At 46.5% G+C, this 20531-nt stretch overlaps 2 protein-coding genes across 2 annotated transcripts in view; both read left to right on the forward strand.

Moving 5' to 3' along the window:
• The first annotated feature begins 14654 nt into the window (after positions 1–14654).
• Positions 14655–16762, forward strand: LOC129517249 (basic proline-rich protein-like). The gene is made up of 2 exons (XM_055336922.1): positions 14655–16461; positions 16689–16762. Exons 1-2 carry the CDS (start codon positions 14655–14657, stop codon positions 16760–16762), a joined length of 1881 nt encoding a protein of 626 aa, XP_055192897.1.
• SCN8A (sodium voltage-gated channel alpha subunit 8) overlaps positions 16402–20531 on the forward strand; it is a 178955-nt gene continuing 174825 nt past the window's right edge. Inside the window, exon 1 of the mRNA XM_055337028.1 lies at positions 16402–16461. The gene's annotated coding sequence lies outside the window, so the exon portion shown is untranslated. The remainder of the gene's footprint in view (positions 16462–20531) is intronic.

The raw sequence follows: 20531 nt of genomic DNA on the forward strand, positions 1-20531 counted from the left end.
ATAGTCATGTATAATGTTACATAAAATGTTCTCGGCCTTTTCCATGGCTAGGTTTCTATGTTTTGTCGTAGTGCCATCTTCTTGAAGGCAAAAGTATTCATTCACCAAATATCCACAGTGCCCTCCCGATGTATCAGGTGCTATTCTAGGCATTGGGGATATAGGACCAGTCCTTGGTTTAAAAAAATGACAAGGGACGCCTGGGTGGCTCAATGGTTGAGCGACTACCTTCGGCTCAGGGCGTGATCCCCAGGTCCCGGGATCGAGTCCCACGTTGGGCTCCCTGCAGGGAGCCTGCTTCTCCCTCTGCCTGTGTCTCTGCCTCTCTCTCTGTGTCTCTCGTGAATAGATAAAAATAAAATCTGGAAAAAAAAAAGAAATGACAAAATATCCAGATAGCAGAATATTATGCAGCTATAACAAAGAACAAGAAGGCTCTTTTTGTAAGGACATGATTAGATTTCCAAGATATACTGTGAAGTGAATAAAAGCAAGGTATGGAACACTTTGTACACTATGCCACCTTTTGCGGAAAATATGAGGAGGGGTTAACAATGCATATTTTTACCTGTTAAAATAAAAGACTCAGTCTTGGGGCACCTGTGGAGTGCAGTCGGTTAAGCATAATGACTCGTGATTTCTGCTCGGGTCATGATCTCAGGGTCGTGAGATAGAACCCTGTGTGGGGCTCAGTGCTCCGTGGGGAGTCTGCTTGAGACCCTCGTCCTCTCCCTCTGCCCCTCCCCGCTCTTTAAATAAATCAATCAATCTTTAAAAAAATAAAAGACTCAGCCTTCATCATCATCAAGGTCATAGTATAGACAATGTATTATCATGATGCTACAACTGATGTACAATGGAATCTTGATCTTCAAAAATATATATATTCTGAAATCTTCACAAATCCCTAAAATCATGAATGCCCCCATGGCAGCGAGAGCTAGCTGCTTAATAAAATCTCACTATCCAGATTTGGACTTGAATTTCCAGAATGTGGACTTGTTGCCGGGAAGTGGCCTCTGGCAAAGGACTACTTCCCAACCTTCCTCGCGTGTGGGACCATATGATTAAATTCTGGCCAGCAGAATGGAGCCAAAGTGATGTGACCACTTCTAAGCCTAGCCGTGAAAACTTCCCGTGGGGTCCGCGGGCTGCGTGTTGACATCTGGGAAGTTCTTGAATGATTACGTGGAGTGAACCTACTTTATTCCTCTTCCTGGCTGTTGCCCAGTGAGCTGCACTTGAGAGATGAAAGAAAGTCTATTGTGTTTAGCCAATGAGATGACAGTGTTTATCTGTAATTGCAGGTTCTAGCACCTTCATTAACACACCACACTCATATACAGTTTTCTTCTCACGATACAACTGAAAGTTTTGAATGACTCTTTCAGATTCCTACTCATTTATCTTATGTGATAAGCGTATTTTTGGCTGAAACACTTGGTGGAAACAGTTTCAGAAATCAATTTTTCTTCTTTTTACTTAATACCTATGATTGGATCATCCGTATCACAGAGCTACGCCAAGGGCACTTGTGACATCTCATTTTTTTAGTAATCGAATATTTCCATTTTATTGCCAGAACTACATTTTCTTAGACCTTTCAGCTTCTGTCTCTAGTGTGAACAGCTGCCATCTTTCTTCTTTTTCTATTTTTTGTAATTTTGTTTTATAGTGAGATGCATCATACATACAGCAGAGGGCATAAAACAGAGTTTTGGGGTTTTTTTTTAAGATTTTATTTATTTATTCATGGGAGAGACACACACACAGAGAGAGGCAGAGACACAGGCAGAGGGAGAAGCAGGCTCCATGCAGGGAGCCCAACACAGCACTCGATCCCAGGACTCCGGGATCACAACCCAAGCTGAAGGCAGATGCTCAACCTCTGAGCCACTTAGGCGTCCCTTAAACAGAGTTTTTAAAGGAAAATTAGGAAATCAAGGCCTGGAAAGTGCCACTCAAGTCAAGAAACAGAACATTGTCTTCCAGTTGGCCCTTTGCAATGACAGTTTCCTTCCTTCCCCCACAGACAAAGCCACTAACCTGACCTTGGTGATAATCTGTTTCTTGTGTTTATAGTTTTACCACCTATGCCTGGTTCCTAAGTGATGGAATGCAGTTGATCTGTTCTTGAACTTTATATAATGGGAGCGATCAGCCCCGTCTACTCTGTGTCTTGCTTCTGTGTCTGACATGACGTTTGTGCAAGTCACCGACATTGTCTCCTGTTGCTCTACTTAGTTCACTCTCATTGCTGTAGAGCAGTCCTCTCTGTCATTTCTAGAGAAATGGCGTTTGACTATTGCAAAGATTGCTTTCGTGAACATTCTCTTCGATGTATCCTGTGGCCAGTGAGCACGTGTTTCTCCAAGGTATGCACCTGGATGTAAACTTGCTAGGACACAGGATATGGTGATCTTCAACCTGGCTGGATAATGCCGTACTGCTTTGCAAAGTGTCTATACCACTTTCTGTGCCCACCGGTGGTGGATAAAAGCCCCCTCCTTCCCTAGCTATGCCAATAGTTGGTGCTGTCAGACTTAACATTTCATTTCTTTTTCTTTCCTTTCTTTCTTTCCTTTCTTTCTTTCTTTTTCTTTCTTTCTTTCTTTCTTTCTTTCTTTCTTTCTCTCTCTCTCTCTCTCTTTCCTTTTTTTTGTCAATTTCATAGCCATTTCATTGTACCTGAAATGAAACAATTAAATGTGTTTTTAATTTGGACTTTTGATTATTATAAGGTTGAACACCTTTTTATGTGTTTATTGACCATTTAGATTTCCTTTTATGTGACATACCTGTTTTTTGCCCAGCTTCTTCTTTTTTTTTTAAAGAAATTTTATTTATGTATTCATGAGAGACAGAGAGAGAGAGGCAGAGACACAGGCAGAGGGAGAAGCAGGCTCCCTGTGGGGATCCTGATGTGGGACTCGATCCCAGGACCCCAGGATCACACCCTGAGCTGAAAGCAGACGTTCAACTACTGAGCCACCCAGGCATCCCAATAACAGCATGTTTTAAGGAGAAAAATAAAACAGGGAAGGGGAATAGGAAGTGTTGGGAGTGGGGCTGAAATTTTGGAGAGGATGGCCGGGGAAGGTGTCCTTGAGGAGGAAATGGTGAGTTCATATCCAAAAGGAATAAGGGGACGCCCTGTGGCTCTCTGGAGGAAGAGGATTCCAGGCAGAAGGATCAAGAAGCGCCATTTATGTGTTTGGTGGGCCTGGTGTGTTCGAGTGATGGGCGAGGCCAGTGCATGCAGTTTGAGTGAAGAGCGAGGGTAATGAGGTCAGTAGTTAACAGGGACCAATAAGGGGGGGGTCTTGTAATTCACAGATTCTGGCTTTTATTGCTATTCAAGAGTTTTGGGTGGAATAACTCCATCTAACACTTACTTAAAAAGATCTTTTTGGGGCACCTGGGTGGCTCAGTTGGTTCAGAATCTTGATTTCGACTCAGGCCCTGATCTCAGGGTCATGAGATGGAGCCCTGAGTGGGGCTCTGTGCTGGGCATGGAGCCTGCTTAAGAGTCTCTCCCTCTGCCCCTTCCCACCCCCATGTGCACTCTCTCTCTAAATCAACCAACCAACCAATCAATCAATCCTTTTTGGATGCTGTGTTGAGGAAAGGCTGGGGGGGGGGGGCGCAGAGTAGAAGCAAGGAAGTCAGCTAAGAGTCTGTTGAAACAGGTCAGGAAAGAGAGAGTGGTGACTTGGACCCAAGGTAGCTGTGATGAGAGAGGGTAGGGTCTGGATTTACCGATGGGCCAGATGTGGGATGACTCGGGAGTTTCTTCTTGGGGACATTTTCCACAAAGGAACAAAGTTTTTATTATCTGGTGAGCATTACTATACATGGAGTGCTGACAAATAGAGAAGAACTTCAAAATGATGTTGGTGCTGGGCCAGACTCATCCACCATCACTTCTGTCAATGACAATCAAAGAAGACTCCTTGGAGGAGGCTGAACCCAAGCTAGTGTTTTGAAGGACAAATGAGAATTTGCCAGATGAGCCCTGGGCATTTCAAATACGAAAATGGTATGAGTAAAGGTGTGGAAGAGCAACATGGCATGGGGCAGACATTTCTAAACTTTCTCCTTTCCCTGCATCCTCAATGTCTTCATGACTTTTTCATGGCATAGGCCAAAAGTACTGCCTAACGGTTCCATTATTGCCTAATTAGGTCCAAGCAATTTGATAAATATTTATGTCTTGACAACTAAGTAGCTGCTTGAAAAAATAATGCCTATAAACTGAGAGAAAATAATATTTTTATTTTACTCTTAATCACAATGACATACTAATGATGTCATTGTGGGACACTGGGATGTGTGTATCTGTTGGGTACACACAGTTCCTCAGATGTTGGAATCTGATTGGACACCAGCACCATAATTTCCTGTTCCACACTGATTTTACTAGTTTGTGCAATGTATGATGGATGTTAATTATTGGTACATTTTCCTCAAAAAGTTAAAATATCTTCCAAAGTCCCTGTGAGTTAACTGTCCTGGGGTGCGTTGGCATACAGTTTAGAAGCTACGGCAACAGACATTTGGGAGAACTAAATGTTTTCCAGTGCTTCCAGGAGATGACATTTGTTCAGGGCAGAGTGAGAGGAAATGAAGCTAAACTACTAGGCAGTGGGCAACTTATGCAAGGGATTGTCCATCACATTCAGCTTCATCCAGGCCCAGTGGAGTGTCAGGAATGCATCATCTTAGCTTCTGGCGATGCACATTATAGCTGGGAGGATAGACCGCTTTTATAAGGTATATCTGCAATACACTGTGATTATTCCTCTAACAACAATAATACTAAATGATTGTGGGACGCCTGGGTGGCTCGGCAGTTTGGCGCCTGCCTTTGGCCCAGGGTGTGATCCTGGAGACCTGGGATCGAGACTCACATCGGACTCCCTGCATACAGCCTACCTCTCTCTCTCTGCCTCTCTCTGTGTGTCTCTCATGAATAAATAAATAAAATCTTAAAGAAAATACTAAATGATTGATTTTGACTTGGGAAGAAGTTAGAGAAAGTGTCATAAAGCATAGAACATGTACAATTGTAGTAGTCAGCTACTGCTCCATTAATGCTGTGTAACAAACCACTCCAAAAGTAAGACTCACGGGTCTGTGGTTGGCCACATCTCAGCCAGGGTGGGCTGGATTCCAGGCTCCAGGCTGCAGGGGGGTCCAGCTCTGTTCCATGTGTTTCTACATTATCCCTGGATTGGGGACTGCTTGGGCACATGGTCTTCTGATGGTAGATCTCAGTGTAAGAGACCAAACCAAATGGTGTACAGGCACACGTAAAGTCTCTACTTGGATTGTGTCTGCTAACTTTCTGTTGAACTAAGCAACTCACATAGATCGAGCTAAAGATATTGAGGCAGGGAAAGAAGCTCTGTTTACTCCAGGACATTGCAAGGTCACATGGTTGGGTGAGGGAAGCAAAAAAAATTTTTTTTTCAAAAAATTTTTTAATTAAGCTTTCGATTTTAATTCCAGTATAGTTAACATATAGTGTCATATTAGTTTCAGGTGTACAATATAGTGATTCAGCAATTCTATGCATCACTCAGTGCTCATAATGATAAATATAATGGTAAACATACTCTTAATCCCTTTCACTTATTTCGCCCATCCCCCTACCCACCTTCCCTCTGGTAAAGCAGTTTGTTCTCGATGGTTAAAAGTCTATATTTTGATTTGTTTCTCTCTCTTTTTTTCCTTTGCTCATTTGTTTTGTTTCTTAAATTACACATATGAGTAGCATCATATGGTATTTGTCTTTCTCTGACTTACTTCACTTAGCATTATACTCTCTAGCTCCATCCACGTTGTTGCAAATGGCAAGATGTCATTCTTTTTATGGATGAGTAATATTCCATTCCATTTTTTTTAAATTTTTATTTATTTATGATAGTCACAGAGAGAAAGAGAGAGAGAGGCAGAGACACAGGCAGAGGGAGAAGCAGGCTCCGTGCACCGGGAGCCCGACGTGGGATTCGATCCCGGGTCTCCAGGATCGCGCCCTGGGCCAAAGGCAGGTGCCAAACCACTGCGCCACCCAGGGATCCCTCCATTCCATTTTTTAAGAAGTATTTATTTGAGAGAGTGAGAGAGTGAGCATGGGAGAGGGAAGATTAGAGGGAGAAGCAGACTCCCTGCTGAGTGAGGAGCCCAATGCAGGACTTGATCTTGGGATTCTGGGATCATGACCTGAGCCAAAGGTAGATGCTTAACTGACTGACCCACATAGGCGCCCTATACCACATCTTCTTTATCCATTTATCTATCAATGCACACAGGCTGCTTCCTTAATTTGGCTGTTGTAAATAATGCTGCAATAAACATAGGGGTGCATGTGTCCCTCTGAATTAGTGTCTTTGTATTTTTGGGGTAATCACTCAGTAGTGCGATTACTGGATCATAGAGTAGCTCTATTTTTGACCTTTTGAGGCAATTCTATACTGTTTTCCACAATGGCTGTACCAGTTTGCATTGAGGGAAGTAAAATTAATAATACCCCTGTCATTGTAGTAATGGCAAACGATGGATAGGGCAATGTCAGTGGGTAGGAGGATATAAAGTCAAAAGCATTAGGGAGCAAGAGTTCTCAGGACTTAAGGTTCACTAGAAATGAGGTAAGTAAAGCATATGGATCTTGAGCATATGGATAATAAATTAATGGTTATAGAGTACTTAGTAGGTGCCATTCTAAGTATGAATGTACACTGACTAATATAATCTTATCACAACAACCGTATGAGATATCCATTTAACAGTTAAAGAAACCAACACAGACCAGTTATATAACTTGCTCAAGATTACAAGGCTTGGTGATGTTCAGATTTAAATCCCTGACACCTGGCTCCACTGTCCACATGGCTGAGCATTATGAGAAATGACTCTCGGGATCCCTGGGTGGCGCAGCGGTTTGGCGCCTGCCTTTGGCCCAGGGCGTGATCCTGGAGACCCGGGATCGAATCCCACATCGGGCTCCCGGTGCATGGAGCCTGCTTCTCCCTCTGCCTATGTCTCTGCCTCTCTCTCTTTCTCTCTCTGTGACTATCATAAATAAATAAAAATTTAAAAAAATTTTTTAAAAAAAGAGAAATGACTCTCAACTGGGCCTATCAAAGAGTGAGGACTTACTGCATAGAGTGCATAGCAGTGACATCGGTGGGTTCCAGGTGCTGACCTGGAGGCATGGGGTATGCTCTCGTAGGTACAACTTGACCAAGTTGATTGGTAAATTATTTACAAAGCTATAATAAAAAGTCGGATAAGCCAAAAGTAAGATAAACGAAAAGTAGGATAGTCTAAAAGTCCACAGGCTAGCACGTGAGGCACATTGTTGCCAGGGATTTCGCACAGGCTGCAGTGAAAAGGAAGAATGAGTGGTATCTTCCACATTGCCAATATTTCTCCAGGGCTCGCCACTGTGGGAGGAGATTAGGAGTCATCTCAGAGATAAAATCTTCAGACTGGAGTCTGCTGGCATCACAGCAAGCTAAGGAATTAATCCTGTTTTCATTGAAGGGAGCAGTAAATTTAGAGGAAGCAGTAATGTCTGGAATGAGAGATAGAAGATTAAGTAAATTATTATTGGGTCAAAAGGTAAAAAAGAGAAGTGAGGAGAACATCCCAAAGGAAAGTACTTCTGCTCAATTTCCATCAGGAAGCCCTACATGACCTCTAAAGGTGGAGGTGGCAATGGGGATAGAACCAGAGGGTGACAGGCTCTCAGACGGGAAGGAGCATAGTCCCACCTCATACTTTAAACATCTGTGTACACTGGACATTCTTCACCTGAGGTTCAAGGACGAGCTTCACAGCTGAACGTAAAACTGTGCCTTAGTCTATGTGCATGTGTGTGCATGGGTCTGTGAATTTATCTAGGAGGAATGATTTCATAGCTCTCATCAGATTTGCAAAGGAGTCCTTGATCCTGAAATGTCCAGAACGACTGATCTTACAGCATCTCCTTGAACTAACACCTTGGCTCCTTTCCTCAGGGGTGGTCTGTTTAGCTGCTGATCAAGCTCTGTAAGAACATCCTTCCTCCTTTTGAGTTGGCATCTCTCTCCTAGGAATTGTCACCCCTGGTCTTGGTTTCACCCTCTGGAGCAACACTGGGTAAATCTAATCCCTTGTTCATCTTTCTAAATGGAAACTCATTTCTCAGTGCATTGAGCTTTTTTCTGATATGAGCCTAGTTGTTAAAGGAAATCCTTGACATTTTTGATGACTTCAAAGATTCTCATGGAGTCAGCAAATATTCTTATATATCAAAAAGTTTGTAACTTTAGCTACCTGGGAGCTTAAAAGTAACAGATTCAATCTATTATTTGACCCCCATGTGATCCCAGAGGCTGAATTTCCACATGTGTTAAAATGTTGGAGAGAGGATACAGAACTCTGTCCTCACTGTTTGGCAAATAATGTCTGATTATAGCTCCAAAGGGACTGATTTCCAGGAAAAGTAGCTTCAATAAGGAAGACATACATCCTGCTTGTAATAATCAGAGATTTGGAAAATTTGCAAGATAAAAACTGTTTACAGGGACGCCTGGATGCCTTCAGCTCAGGGCATGATCCTGGGTCTGGGGATCCAGTCCCGCATCAGGCTCCCTTCGAGGAGTCTGCATCTTCCTCTATGTCTCTGCATCCCTCTGTGTGTCTCTCATGGATAATTAAATAAAATCTTAAAAAAAAAACCTATTTACAGAGGCATCTATTATGAGAAAAGGGTTTCTTTATGTTACGGGATTGAACCTATTTTTTTTTTTAATCTGGGACCTCAAACTTATTTTTCTAATGTATTTACACATTGGCTTTCTTATGCAATATGCTACATACAGCTTTAATAATTCTAGTTTTAACCATTTTTGTTGAATTTCTTTCTTTCCTTCTCCTTATAATTACCTTGATTTAGTTGGAAATCAGTGCTCCATCTCTTCATGTAGTATGAGGCCTGCTTCAACTGAGACCAACTTTTAGTTCAGTTATCTGGAGCACCCTAAGCATGCAATCACCAAAAGTCTGTTGATGCAAGATGAGAAGAAACAAATGCTCATACTTTAAGTGAGTATATATATTGAAAACCTACTGTGTACAAAGCACCCAAAATTCAAATGGTCAGAGAACTTACTTACAGTTTAATTTAGTACCTAAGTTAAGGTAATATTTAAATTTATGTAGTAGCAAAATAACACAACAAACAGTTACAGCTAATAAATTAGCAATATAGGTAAAAGGGAATGACAAAATATATTCTAGTTAATCAAAATAAGGCAGAAAATAGAAGAAACAAAGAATAGAAAGAACAAATAGGAAAGAGCACATTATTAGATTTAACCTCTGCCATATTAATACTCATATGAACTGTAAATGGTCTAACCATCTCAATTGAAAAACAGAGATATTAGATGGGGAGGAAAAGACCAAGACTCAACTGTATGTTGCCTAAAAGAAACCTACTTTAAATATAAATATATAATAAATAGGCAAAATTAAAAGAATGTAAAAAGAAATACCATGCTAGTCTATATTGGACAAAGTAAATTTCAGAGCAAAAATATAACCAGAGATAAAGAAGTTCATTCCATAATAATAAAGGAGTTAATTCATCAGGAAGACATAACAATCCCAAACATTAATGTCCCTAATAACAGAACTTCAAAATATGAAGTAAACACTGATAGAATTGCAAGAAGAAACAGACCAATCTACAATTATATTCATAGATTTCAACATACCACTTTGATTTTATTTTATTTAAAGATTTTATTCCTTTATATGATATATATTTAGAGAGAGCACAAACGGGGAGCAGCAGGTAGGGGGAGAGGGAGAAGCATGCTCTTTGCTGAGCTGGGAGCCTGACCGTGGGGTTCCACCCAAGGACCCTGGGATCATGACCCGAGCCAAAGGGAGATGCTTAACCAACGGAGCCATCCAGACGCCCCTCAACGTACTTCTTTTAAAAATGATAGAACAAATAGAAAAAAAAATCAGTAAAGATATAGAATACTTGAATATCACTATCAATCCACTTGACCTAATTGACATTTACAGAGCATTTCATCTAACAGCAAAAACACACTCTTCTCAATTGCACATGGAACATTTACCAAGATAAATCATATTTTTGGCCCATAAAACAAGTCCCCCCAAAAGATTTAAGTCATACAAATCATGTTCTCTGGTCACAATGCATAAAATTAGAAATCGATAACAGAAAGTTACTTAAGAAATTCACAAATGTTTGAAAACTAAATAATACATTTATAATCCATGAGGCAAAGAAGAAATCAAAGGGGAAATCAGAAAATTCCTTTAACTGAATTATAATGAAAATCCAACATATCAGAATGTGTGGGATGCAGCAGCTAAAGCAGTGCTTGGAGAGAAATTTATAGCAATAAATGCCTATTTTAGAAAAGAAGAAGGTCTCAAATCAATTACTTCAGCTTCCACTTGAGAAACTAGGGAAAACAAGCAAATGAAACTCAAAGTAAGCAGAGTAAAGGAAATAATAAAGATCAATGAAATAGAACACCAAAAATCAGTAGAGAAAAACCAATGAAACCAAAAAGTGCTTCTTTGCAAAGACCAATTAAACTAATAAACTTACAGCCAGACTAATTAGGGAAAAAAAGAGAGAGAGAGAAGACACAAGTTACCAATCTCAGGAATAAGAGAGTTAGCATTATTACTACATTCTGTTGATGGTAAAAGAATAATATGGGAATATTATGATCAACTTTATGCCCATCAATTCAACAACTTAGATGAAATTGAAATTCCTTTTTTAAAAATTTTTTTAAAAAGATTTTTAAAATTTATTTATTCATAAGAGACACAGAGAAAGACAGAGCCTAGAGGCAGAGACATAGGCAGAGGGAGAAGCAGGCTCCACGCAGGGAACCCGACGTGGGACTCGATCCCTAGTCTCCAGGATCTGTGCTGAAGGCGGCTGTAAACCACTGAGCCACCCAGGCTGCCTGAAATAGAAATTTCTTGAAAGAAACGACTACCAAAGTTTATTCAAGAAAAAAAAAACTTAAAAATCAGAATAGCCCTACAACTATTAAAGAAATTACATTTATGCTTAAAAATTTTTTCCTTTTCCTGGGATGGAGCTCCACATTGGGCTCCCTACTCAGTAGGGAGTCTGCTTCTCTGTCTCCCTTGGTGTTCTCACACACACACACACACACTCTCTCTCAAATAAATAAACAAATTAAAAAACAAAAAACAACAAAACAACAAAACCTTTCCCTTGGGGTGCCTGGCTAGCTCAGTCAATAGAGCATGCAACTCTTGATCTTGGGGTCATGAGTTCAAGCCCCATATTGGGTATGGAGCCTACTTTTAAAAAATAAATAAAAAAAATAAAAACCTTCCCTCAAAGAAAACTCCAGGCCCAGGTAATCACACTGGGCAATTCCGCCAAACATTTAAGGAAGAAATAATTAATATGAACTCTATACAAACTCTTCCAGAAACTTGAGGAAGAGAGAATACTTCCTAACTCTTTTTGTGAGGTCAGCATTACTCTGATACCAGAGCCAGACAAGTCATTACAAGAAAACTACAGACCTACAGACCAATAAACCTCGTGAACATAGATGTAATAATTTAAAAAAATATGTTATTTATTCATGAGAGACACAGAGAGGCAAAGACATAGGCAGTGAGAAAAGCAGGCCTCCTGTGGGGAACCTGATGAGGGACTTGATCCTGGGACTCCAGGATCATGTCCTGAACTGAAGGCAGACACTCAACCACTGAGCCACCCAGGCATCCCCATAGATGTAATAATTCTTAACAAAGTAAGTAAAATCTAACAATATACGAAAAGGATAATACTCTGTGATCTATACATTATTCTAGGTTGGTTTAATATGTGAAAATAGATGGGTGTAATTCACTATATTAACAGACTAAAAACAAAAGCCATATGCAAAAAAAAGGGTCGCAAAGTTCAATTCCTGATAAAACTCTCAGGAGAGTAAGAATAGACAAGACCTTCTCAACACAATAAAGGGCATCTAGGAAAAATCTATAGCTGACATCATATCAAATGAAAAATTGAATGTTTTCCTCCTAAGATGAGGAACAAAACAGAGATATTTGCTTTTACAACTTCTATTCAAAAAGTACTAGAGGTCCTAACCAGTGCAACAAGGCAAGAAAAAGGAACAAAAAGCATTCAGATTGCAAATGAAGAAACAAAACTGTGTTTATTTGCAGATGACACGATTGTCTTTGTAGAAAATCTAATGGAATCTACAAAAAATCTACTATAGCTAATAAGTGAATTTAGCAAAATTGCAGCACATAAAATTAATTTACAAAAATTAATTGTACTTCTATGTACTACTGAGGAACAATCAGAAATTGAAATTTAAAAATATTATTCAGGAGCATCAAAAGTGCAAAATATTTAGCAGTAAATCTCAGAAAGGTGAACAAGACTTGTATTCTCAAAACTACAAAATATTGTTGAGATGAATTAAAGAGAACTGAAATAAATGGAGCAATATACTCTATGTTGTTGTTATCATGTCAGTTCTCCCCAAACTAATCTATGTATTGAAAGCAATCTTGATTAAAATCTCAGGGGGCTTTTTTTTGCATGATTTGATAGGTCAATTCTAAAATTCATATGGAAATGCAAAGGGCCTGAAATAGCAAAATCAATACAGGGAAAGAAAAAAGAGCAAAATCAGAAGGCTTACGCTATCTGACTTCAAGATATATTATAAAGCTAGAGCAATCAAGACAGTGTGGTTTTAGTGTCAAGATAGATCAATGAAACAGAATAGAGAATCCAGAAATAGACCCTCAACATAGCTGAATAATTGATTTTCAACAAGGGTACAAAGGTAATCAGATAGTGCAGGAACAACTAGATATCCATGTGAAAGAAACCATTAGGTATGACTACAAAAACATGATCCATAGAAGAAGAGAAAATAATAAATCAGACTTCATAAAAATCAAGAATTTCTGCTCTTTGAAAGACACTAATTAAAAGAACAAAAAGATCTGCACAGACCGGGAGAAAATATTTACAAATCACGTATCTGATAAAAGACTGTATTTAGAATATACACATGCCTCTCAAAGCTCAACAATAAGAAAACAAACGACCCGACTTTAAAAATAGGTAAAGGACTTGAACATACACTTCACCCAAGTAGATTTACTGATTACAATAAGCTCAGAAAAAGATGCTAAATACTTAGTCATTAGGGAAAATGCCAATCAAAACCCCAGTAAGATACTTTTAGCCATTCTACTCACCAGTTAGACAAAAGATAAAAAAAAAAAAAAAAAAAGACAAAAGATCATAGGTAATGTTGCCAAAGACGTGGAGTAACTGAAACTCTCATATGCTGCTAGTAGGACTATAAAATGGCACAATCACTTTGGAAAGTAGGTTGGCTCTTTCTTAATAAGTTAAATATACACCTATAATTGGACTTAGTCATTCTATTCCTAGATATTTATACCCAAGACAAATAAAAGCATATGCACACAAAGCATATTCATGCAAAAACTTGCACACAAACACTATCAGCTTTATTTTTAATAGGCAAATCCGGAAATAACCTGAATGTCATCAACAAGTGACTGGATACACACGCTGCGTATATTCCTATAATGAACGCTACTCAGCAATAAAAAAAAATTAGGTATTGATAGGCAACTGTGGCATCAACAGCAGGATAATCTCAAGACAGTTGTGTGAGAGGAAGGAGCCCATACCAAAAAAAAAAAAAAAAAAAAAAGAAAGAAAAAGAAAAAGAAAGAAAAAGAGAGGTACATACTGTATGGTTCCATGTATTTAAAATTCTGAAAAATGCAAACTAATGTACAGTAATAGAAAGCAGATTAGTGGTTGCCTGGAGAGAGAGAGAGTGTGGGAGAGTGACACATGGAAGCATTACAAAGAGGCAGGGGAACCTTTTGGAGGTGACGGGTATGTTGGAGGTGACGGGTAGGTAGATGGTGGTGATACTTTCCTGCGTGTACACACACATCAAAATTCTGCACTCTACACTTGCATGGCTTATCGCATGTCACATACATCTCGGTAAAGATACTTAAAAACGTATGCATTGGCCCACTACGTGATGGGCACACTGCGTGCCAGGTGAGATGCCCTCTCTCCAAGCCTCACCACGAGCCGCCCAGGTTGGTACCGCGGTCGCTCGCTCTTACTGACAGCGTCTGCAAGTCTTTTCCTGCGGTGTAGACAGGCTGATCGGGTTCCAAAGCCACGCGGCCGGTGAGCGGCAGCCTGGCCACTGAACCTGCGGTGGGAAGACACCTGTAGGAGGGGGGCCCCCTGACCTGAGGGGCGCTCTCACTGTCACCGTCCGCCTCCTCCTAGGAGCGTGGAGTAAGCGGTTCAGATGTTCGCGCCTACCGAGGTCCGAAAGGATGGAGGTGCCCTTACGCAGCGGCCCACCTGGGGGCCGTCGGGGATGCGGTGTGACCCTCCTCCCGCCACCCGGGCCGCGTGCGCCGAATCCCAACGCTCCAGCCGCTGCTGATAGACTGCTGCGGGGTTTGTGTGTGTGTGTGTGTGTGTGTTTGGTTTGTTTTTCAGCCGCCCCAAGATCCTGTAGATGGAGTTGCCTGTGCTTAGGGGTGTCGGCTCTCCGACAGCGGAGCCTGGCCGGACTGCGGGGCGTCGCCCTTGCGGCCGCCGCTCCGGAGACAGGGGAGACTCGCGGCCTCCACCAGGGTCACGCCGCACCTTCGGGCTCCAGCTCCCCCGCCGTCCCGCGGCCGCTCAGCCGGTGCGCGCCCCCCGCGCCCGCCCCCCGGCCTCCCCCCTGCACGCGGCTCCGCGGGGGCGTCGGGCCCGCACTTTCAAGCTCCTCTCCCCATGCACGTGTCCCGCCGCGGACCCGAGGCCGCCCAGCCCCGTGCGCCCCTCCGCGACCCCCCCCGGCCTCACCCCTGCGCGCGGCTCCGCGGGGGCGTCGGGGAGGCGGGCCCACGCTTTCGAGCTCCTCCCCCGGTGCAGGTGTCCCGCCGCGGACCCGAGGCCGCCCAGCCCCGTGCGCCCCCAACTCCGCGCCCCCCCCCCGGCCTCCCCCCTGCACGCGGCTCCGCGGGGGTTGTCGGGGAGGCGGGCCGGCACCTTCGGGCTCCAGGTCCTGGTGCTGGCAGGTGTCCCGCCGCGGACCCGAGACCGTCCAGCCCGGTGCGCCCCTCCGCGACCCCCCCCCCCGGCCTCACCCCTGCACGCGGCTCCGCGGGGGCGTCGGGCCCGCACTTTCAAGCTCCTCTCCCCATGCACGTGTCCCGCCGCGGACCCGAGGCCGCCCAGCCCCGTGCGCCCCTCCGCGCCCCCCCCCGGCCTCACCCCTGCGCGCGGCTCCGCGGGGGCGTCGGGGAGGCGGGCCGGCACCTTCGGGCTCCAGGTCCTGGTGCTGGCAGGTGTCCCGCCGCGGACCCGAGACCGTCCAGCCCGGTGCGCCCCTCCGCGACCCCCCCCCCGGCCTCACCCCTGCGCGCGGCTCCGCGGGGGCGTCGGGGAGGCGGGCCCACGCTTTCGAGCTCCTCCCCCGGTGCAGGTGTCCCGCCGCGGACCCGAGGCCGCCCAGCCCCGTGCGCCCCCAACTCCGCGCCCCACCCCCGGCCTCCCCCCTGCACGCGGCTCCGCGGGGGTTGTCGGGGAGGCGGGCCGGCACCTTCGGGCTCCAGGTCCTGGTGCTGGCAGGTGTCCCGCCGCGGACCCGAGACCGTCCAGCCCGGTGCGCCCCTCCGCGACCCCCCCACCCCCCCGGCCTCACTCCTGCGCGCGGCTCCGCGGGGGCGTCGGGGAGGCGGGCCCACGCTTTCGAGCTCCTCCCCTGGTGCAGGTGTCCCGCCGCGGACCCGAGGCCGCCCAGCCCCGTGCGCCCCCAACTCCGCGCCCCACCCCCGGCCTCCCCCCTGCACGCGGCTCCGCGGGGGCGTCGGGGAGGCGGGCCGGCACCTTCGGGCTCCTCTCCCCCGTGCAGGTGTCCCGCCGCCGACCCGAGCCGCCCAGCCCCGTGCGCGCCCCTCGCGCCTCCCCGCACCCCCCTCTCCCCTCCGCGCTGCTCCGCGGGGGCGCCGGGGAGGCGGGCCGGCACCTTCGGGCTCCTCCCCCCGGTGCTGGCGGGTGTCCCGCCGCCGACCCGAGCCGCCCAGCCCGGCGCGCCCCCCCCGCCCTGCACGCGGCTCCGCGGGGGCGTCGGGGAGGCGGGCCCGGGGACGCTCGGAGGCGCTCGGGCGCGGCGCCCCCTGCCGGCGCCCTGCTGCCTCGCCCCGGATCCGGTCCGGGCGGCGCGGGGACTCCGGCCCGGGAGCCAGCGAGCGCGGGCGGGCAGGCGGGCAGGCGGGCAGGCGGGCGGCGCGGCGCGCTGCGGGCGAGCGGGCGAGCGGGCGCGTCCTGCAGGGGTAGGTGGGCCGCGGGCGCGGGCGCGGGCGCGGGCGGGCGGGGGCGGGGGGCGCGGGGCGCGGGCGCGCGGCGGGGGTCGGCGCGGGGGCGGGGCGGGGCGGGGGCGCGCGGCGGCGGGGGCGCGCGGCGGGGCTCGTGCCGGGGCGGCGGGCGCGGGGGGCGGGCGGGGAGCCTCAAGATGGCGCCCACCGCAGTCCCGCCCGCCGCAGCCCCGGCGCCTCTGCAGTCCGGCCGCGCCTCCCGGGCCCCGCGCTAGGGCCGCCGCCGCCGCCGCCGCCGCCCTCGCCGCCGCCGCCGTAAGTCGCCCGGGGCCGGCCTCCCCGCGCCGCCTCGCCCATCCCGCGCCGGGGGCTCTGCCGCAGGGCGCGCGGCGGGCTCGGGGCCGGGGCCGGGGCCGGGGCCGGGGTCGGGGCCGGGGCCGGGTCGGGGCCGCCGCTGGCGGACGGCTGTTTGCGAGGCTCGCACCCTCGGCCGTGCGTACCGGGTCCCCGCGGGGAGGTCGCGCCCGGGCCGCTCGGGGGGCGCTGGCCTCCCGCGGCGCCCCTGCGGCGGTGCAGCCCCCGGAGGCCGGACGGTCGGGGCCCCCGGAGGGCTCCCCGGGGAGGGCCTCGCTGTCGGGTCGGGGCCGCCCTGCCCCTCCCCCGCCCCTGCCGCAGCCTCTCCCCCCCCCCCCCCCCCGGGCTCCGGGTCGTTACCGGCCGCAGCAGCCCGGGGCTCCGGGGTCCCCAGGGCGGCCGGGACTCCCCCTGCCCTTTCCTGGGGTGCGTCCGTCCCTGCCTGGCTGGGCGCTCTGGGGCGGTGCGGGGGGCCCCCGGGACCTTCCTGGGCAGGCCAGGATTCCTGCATTGGGGAGCGCATCACTTTCAGAATCCCCCCTTCCCCCACCCCCATCCCTACGCCACCCGATGCGGAGCTCGTCGCTCTCCTCCTCCCTCCCCTCCCCCCCCCCCCCCCCCGCCAGCAGCGCCCCGGGCTCCCTAGCGCTCGGCTTGCAGGACTCCCAGCTGCCGAGACCTAGACCCCTCCTCTCTAGTTCCCACTTGGTCCCTGGGGGGCCGCAGAGCCTCTGCATTTTTGCTTAGAGCTCAGCTCCGTCCCTGCGGCTACCACCGGTGGAGACTTGGCTGTTAACTTTCCGCGGGGGGGGGGGGGGGTTAGCCGGGGCCTTGAGACCCCTGCGGAGGCCTCGGCTTAGAGGTCGGGTGTTGGGGGGTGGGGGGAGTGCGAATCATTTTTTGCAGCCTGACAAATAGGATTCTTCGAGCCATGCATTCCTTCCAACTACTCCACCCTGTGCCTGTGCCCTCTTCCTCACTTACACTGCAGTTTTTGAAACACGGCGGTGGGGGGGGGGGAGGAGATGCATTTTTATATCGGGAGATTCCAAGATTCTGGGCCTCAGGGTTCAGGATTAAAGGATGTCATCTGTTTGGGGCGAGGGGGGAGAAAGTTGGCGCTGCATCTGGCTAATTCAGGGAGGGGGAGAAATCATTAGCATGGAGCCAGCTCTGCCGCCCGAGGAAAATTCTTTTTAGTGCCCGGCGGGCACCGGAGAAGCAGGAATGGAAGCAGGAAATGTGGGTGAGGGCTTTGGGAGCAAAGGGGGGAATAGTGCTTTTTATGACTATTTTCTCAAGTTTGAACCTGGAGAGCCTTCAGAGAGCTATGGATGGTGTTAGGGCTGGGGGATGTTTTAGCTTTGCGAAGGAGATTTCGGGTGTGGTAGGCTTTCGCTGTTTCACCATCTCTCTGTACCTCTCTTTTCTCCACGTGCATTAGAAGATAATGCGGGGTGAGGGGACTTTTTTTTTCTTTCCTCTCCCCCCCCCCCAATTTTTTTTTTTTTGATGTGTAATGCAAATGGCTGGAGAACATTAGCATCCGGTACCATTCTGGTAGGAATCTCAGGGGAATCAGACTTAAACTGCTGGAAGCTCTGTAGCACGTTGCCTGTAACCTGGTTCTTGAAATACTGCAGCATTTTTTCTTTGGAACTCATGACCCATAAGGCCTTCAATTCTCCCTGAAAGAGAATTTGATTGCTTGGGAAGGGGGTGGTGGTGGTGGAGTGGTGGTGTGGCAGTGATGGTTTGGTATTCAGCAAGCATCATCTGTCCTAGAAATTGAGTCTCTCCCTGGAGAGGGCTCGGAGCATGTTCTATGTTTTCAACATCTGATTTAGGGTATGTGTAAATGTGTTGTGTTTCTTAGTAGGGCTGGTGGTGGAGATTGCAAAGCAGTTCTTGATAGTGCAGGCCAATTATTGGTTTCTTGGGTTCAGTTTGAGAGGCTGACTTAATATACCTTTGGTTTTCATTTGGGATTTTGTTAACTTTTATCAGGGTACTTACAGGATTTTATTTTAGATTAATCCTTTAAATTAAAGGGTTATGAAATGGAATATAGCATACTTAAAAAACAAACACCCATACAGTGCTTGTTTATTTCTTTGTAGGAGCTTTAACAGATTTTTCTCATGGCCCAGCTTTGGGTGCCTGTGTTTAGGCTTACACCAGGGTTTCTTGCTGTGGTGCTAAAAGGACAGTTCCCTGGTTTCTTGCTGTGGTGCTTAAAAGGACAGTTCCCGGACCAGCCCTGCCATGAAGTGCGCACATGCTGGACATAATTTGGATTTTTCTTTGCTTTTGTTATCAGCTGGCTTTCTTGTAGATGTGTGTGCATGCGCAGCTGGGCTTATTCTTGAGGTTGCAGGCCTAGTTATCATATTTTATTACTCCCACATAACTCTTCATTTTGGCTGTCCCTCATGGAGACAGTGTTTTGCAGGCTGCAACAGATCCATATGTAAGACATACAGTGACATTTTGCTGACAACATTATTCCAGCACATTTTTGTAATTTCAAGTAGCAAGGATCTGTTAATAATTATGGGAATTTGGTCTCCACAAGAATTAATCAGGTAGCCTGCTAAGTCAGGCTGGATCAGAAGGGAATCTTCTCTGGGTTGATTTGAATGGTGAACTGAGAAAAGGACGTGACACAACAGAGGACAGCATGCAACCATTGTATCGCTGGAGTGGACTTGTCAAAAAATTTATTTTAAAATCCTAGAAAGGGGTGGTAGCCATAAAATTCAGCTGTACAACCTCCCAGCACAGGAATCCCCTTATGGGAGATCTTTGCTTTGAATACTTCCGTTAGTAGGGAACTGCCTACTACATAAAGTAGCTCATTCCATTTGAGTTCCACTGTGATTAAAGTACTTTAATGGCTTTGAAAAGATAACACACGTAAAGTTAAAAGACTATAGATTGGGGCTATATCAAGGCCAGATGTTATTCTAGTGCTCATTTTCAAAAAAGATTAATAATCGATATTCTGTAGAGATTGTACAAGAAATTTCCATCCGCTTGAAAAGAATGCAGAGATAGAGACATATCCACCTAGAGCAAGAACAACATTCCATGAATGGAGAGAAGAATAATTATCTTTAATATGCTGATGTTATGTAACAAGTTCTGGAGGCATAGGCATGAATTAATGAATATACAATTCCTATTGATTATATCTGAGAAAGAAAATAACCCCACACTATATAGAAAGTGTTAAAAATGCAAAGTTTATCCAGAGTGAGTTCAGTTTCCATAATTATGAAAATAACACATGCCTGTTACAGGAAAAATTTTAATATATGTAAAAAAAGCAGGAAAAGTCAGTCTTAACTATCCTAAGCAAAACAGTTGTCTATGTTTTATTGTATATTTTCAGTGGTTTTTTTTTTTCTCTTTAGAGAGGGCAAGAAGCCCTTGCAAAAGTTATTCAGAATAACAGTATTTTTTGATTTTTCAAAACATTATCTTTAATGAGAGATAATTCATTCTTGGAATTGGACTCCTGTAAAGTCTCTCGATTGAAATATAGCAAGATAACTAGAGGAATAAAGAAATCTTTGATTAATCAGCGAATCAACAGATATTCTCCCTCTGTACCTACTATGTGTGAGGCATAGTACTAGGCACTAATGCTCTTTAAGTGGCAAGAACCAGCTTAGAAAATGAAACCATGCTCCAAAACTATGGCTGTTAAAGTGCACAAGGAAGATAACAGA

This window comes from Nyctereutes procyonoides, unplaced genomic scaffold (genome assembly GCF_905146905.1).
Source record: "Nyctereutes procyonoides isolate TBG_1078 unplaced genomic scaffold, NYPRO_anot_genome, whole genome shotgun sequence".
Taxonomy (NCBI): Eukaryota; Metazoa; Chordata; class Mammalia; order Carnivora; family Canidae; genus Nyctereutes; species Nyctereutes procyonoides.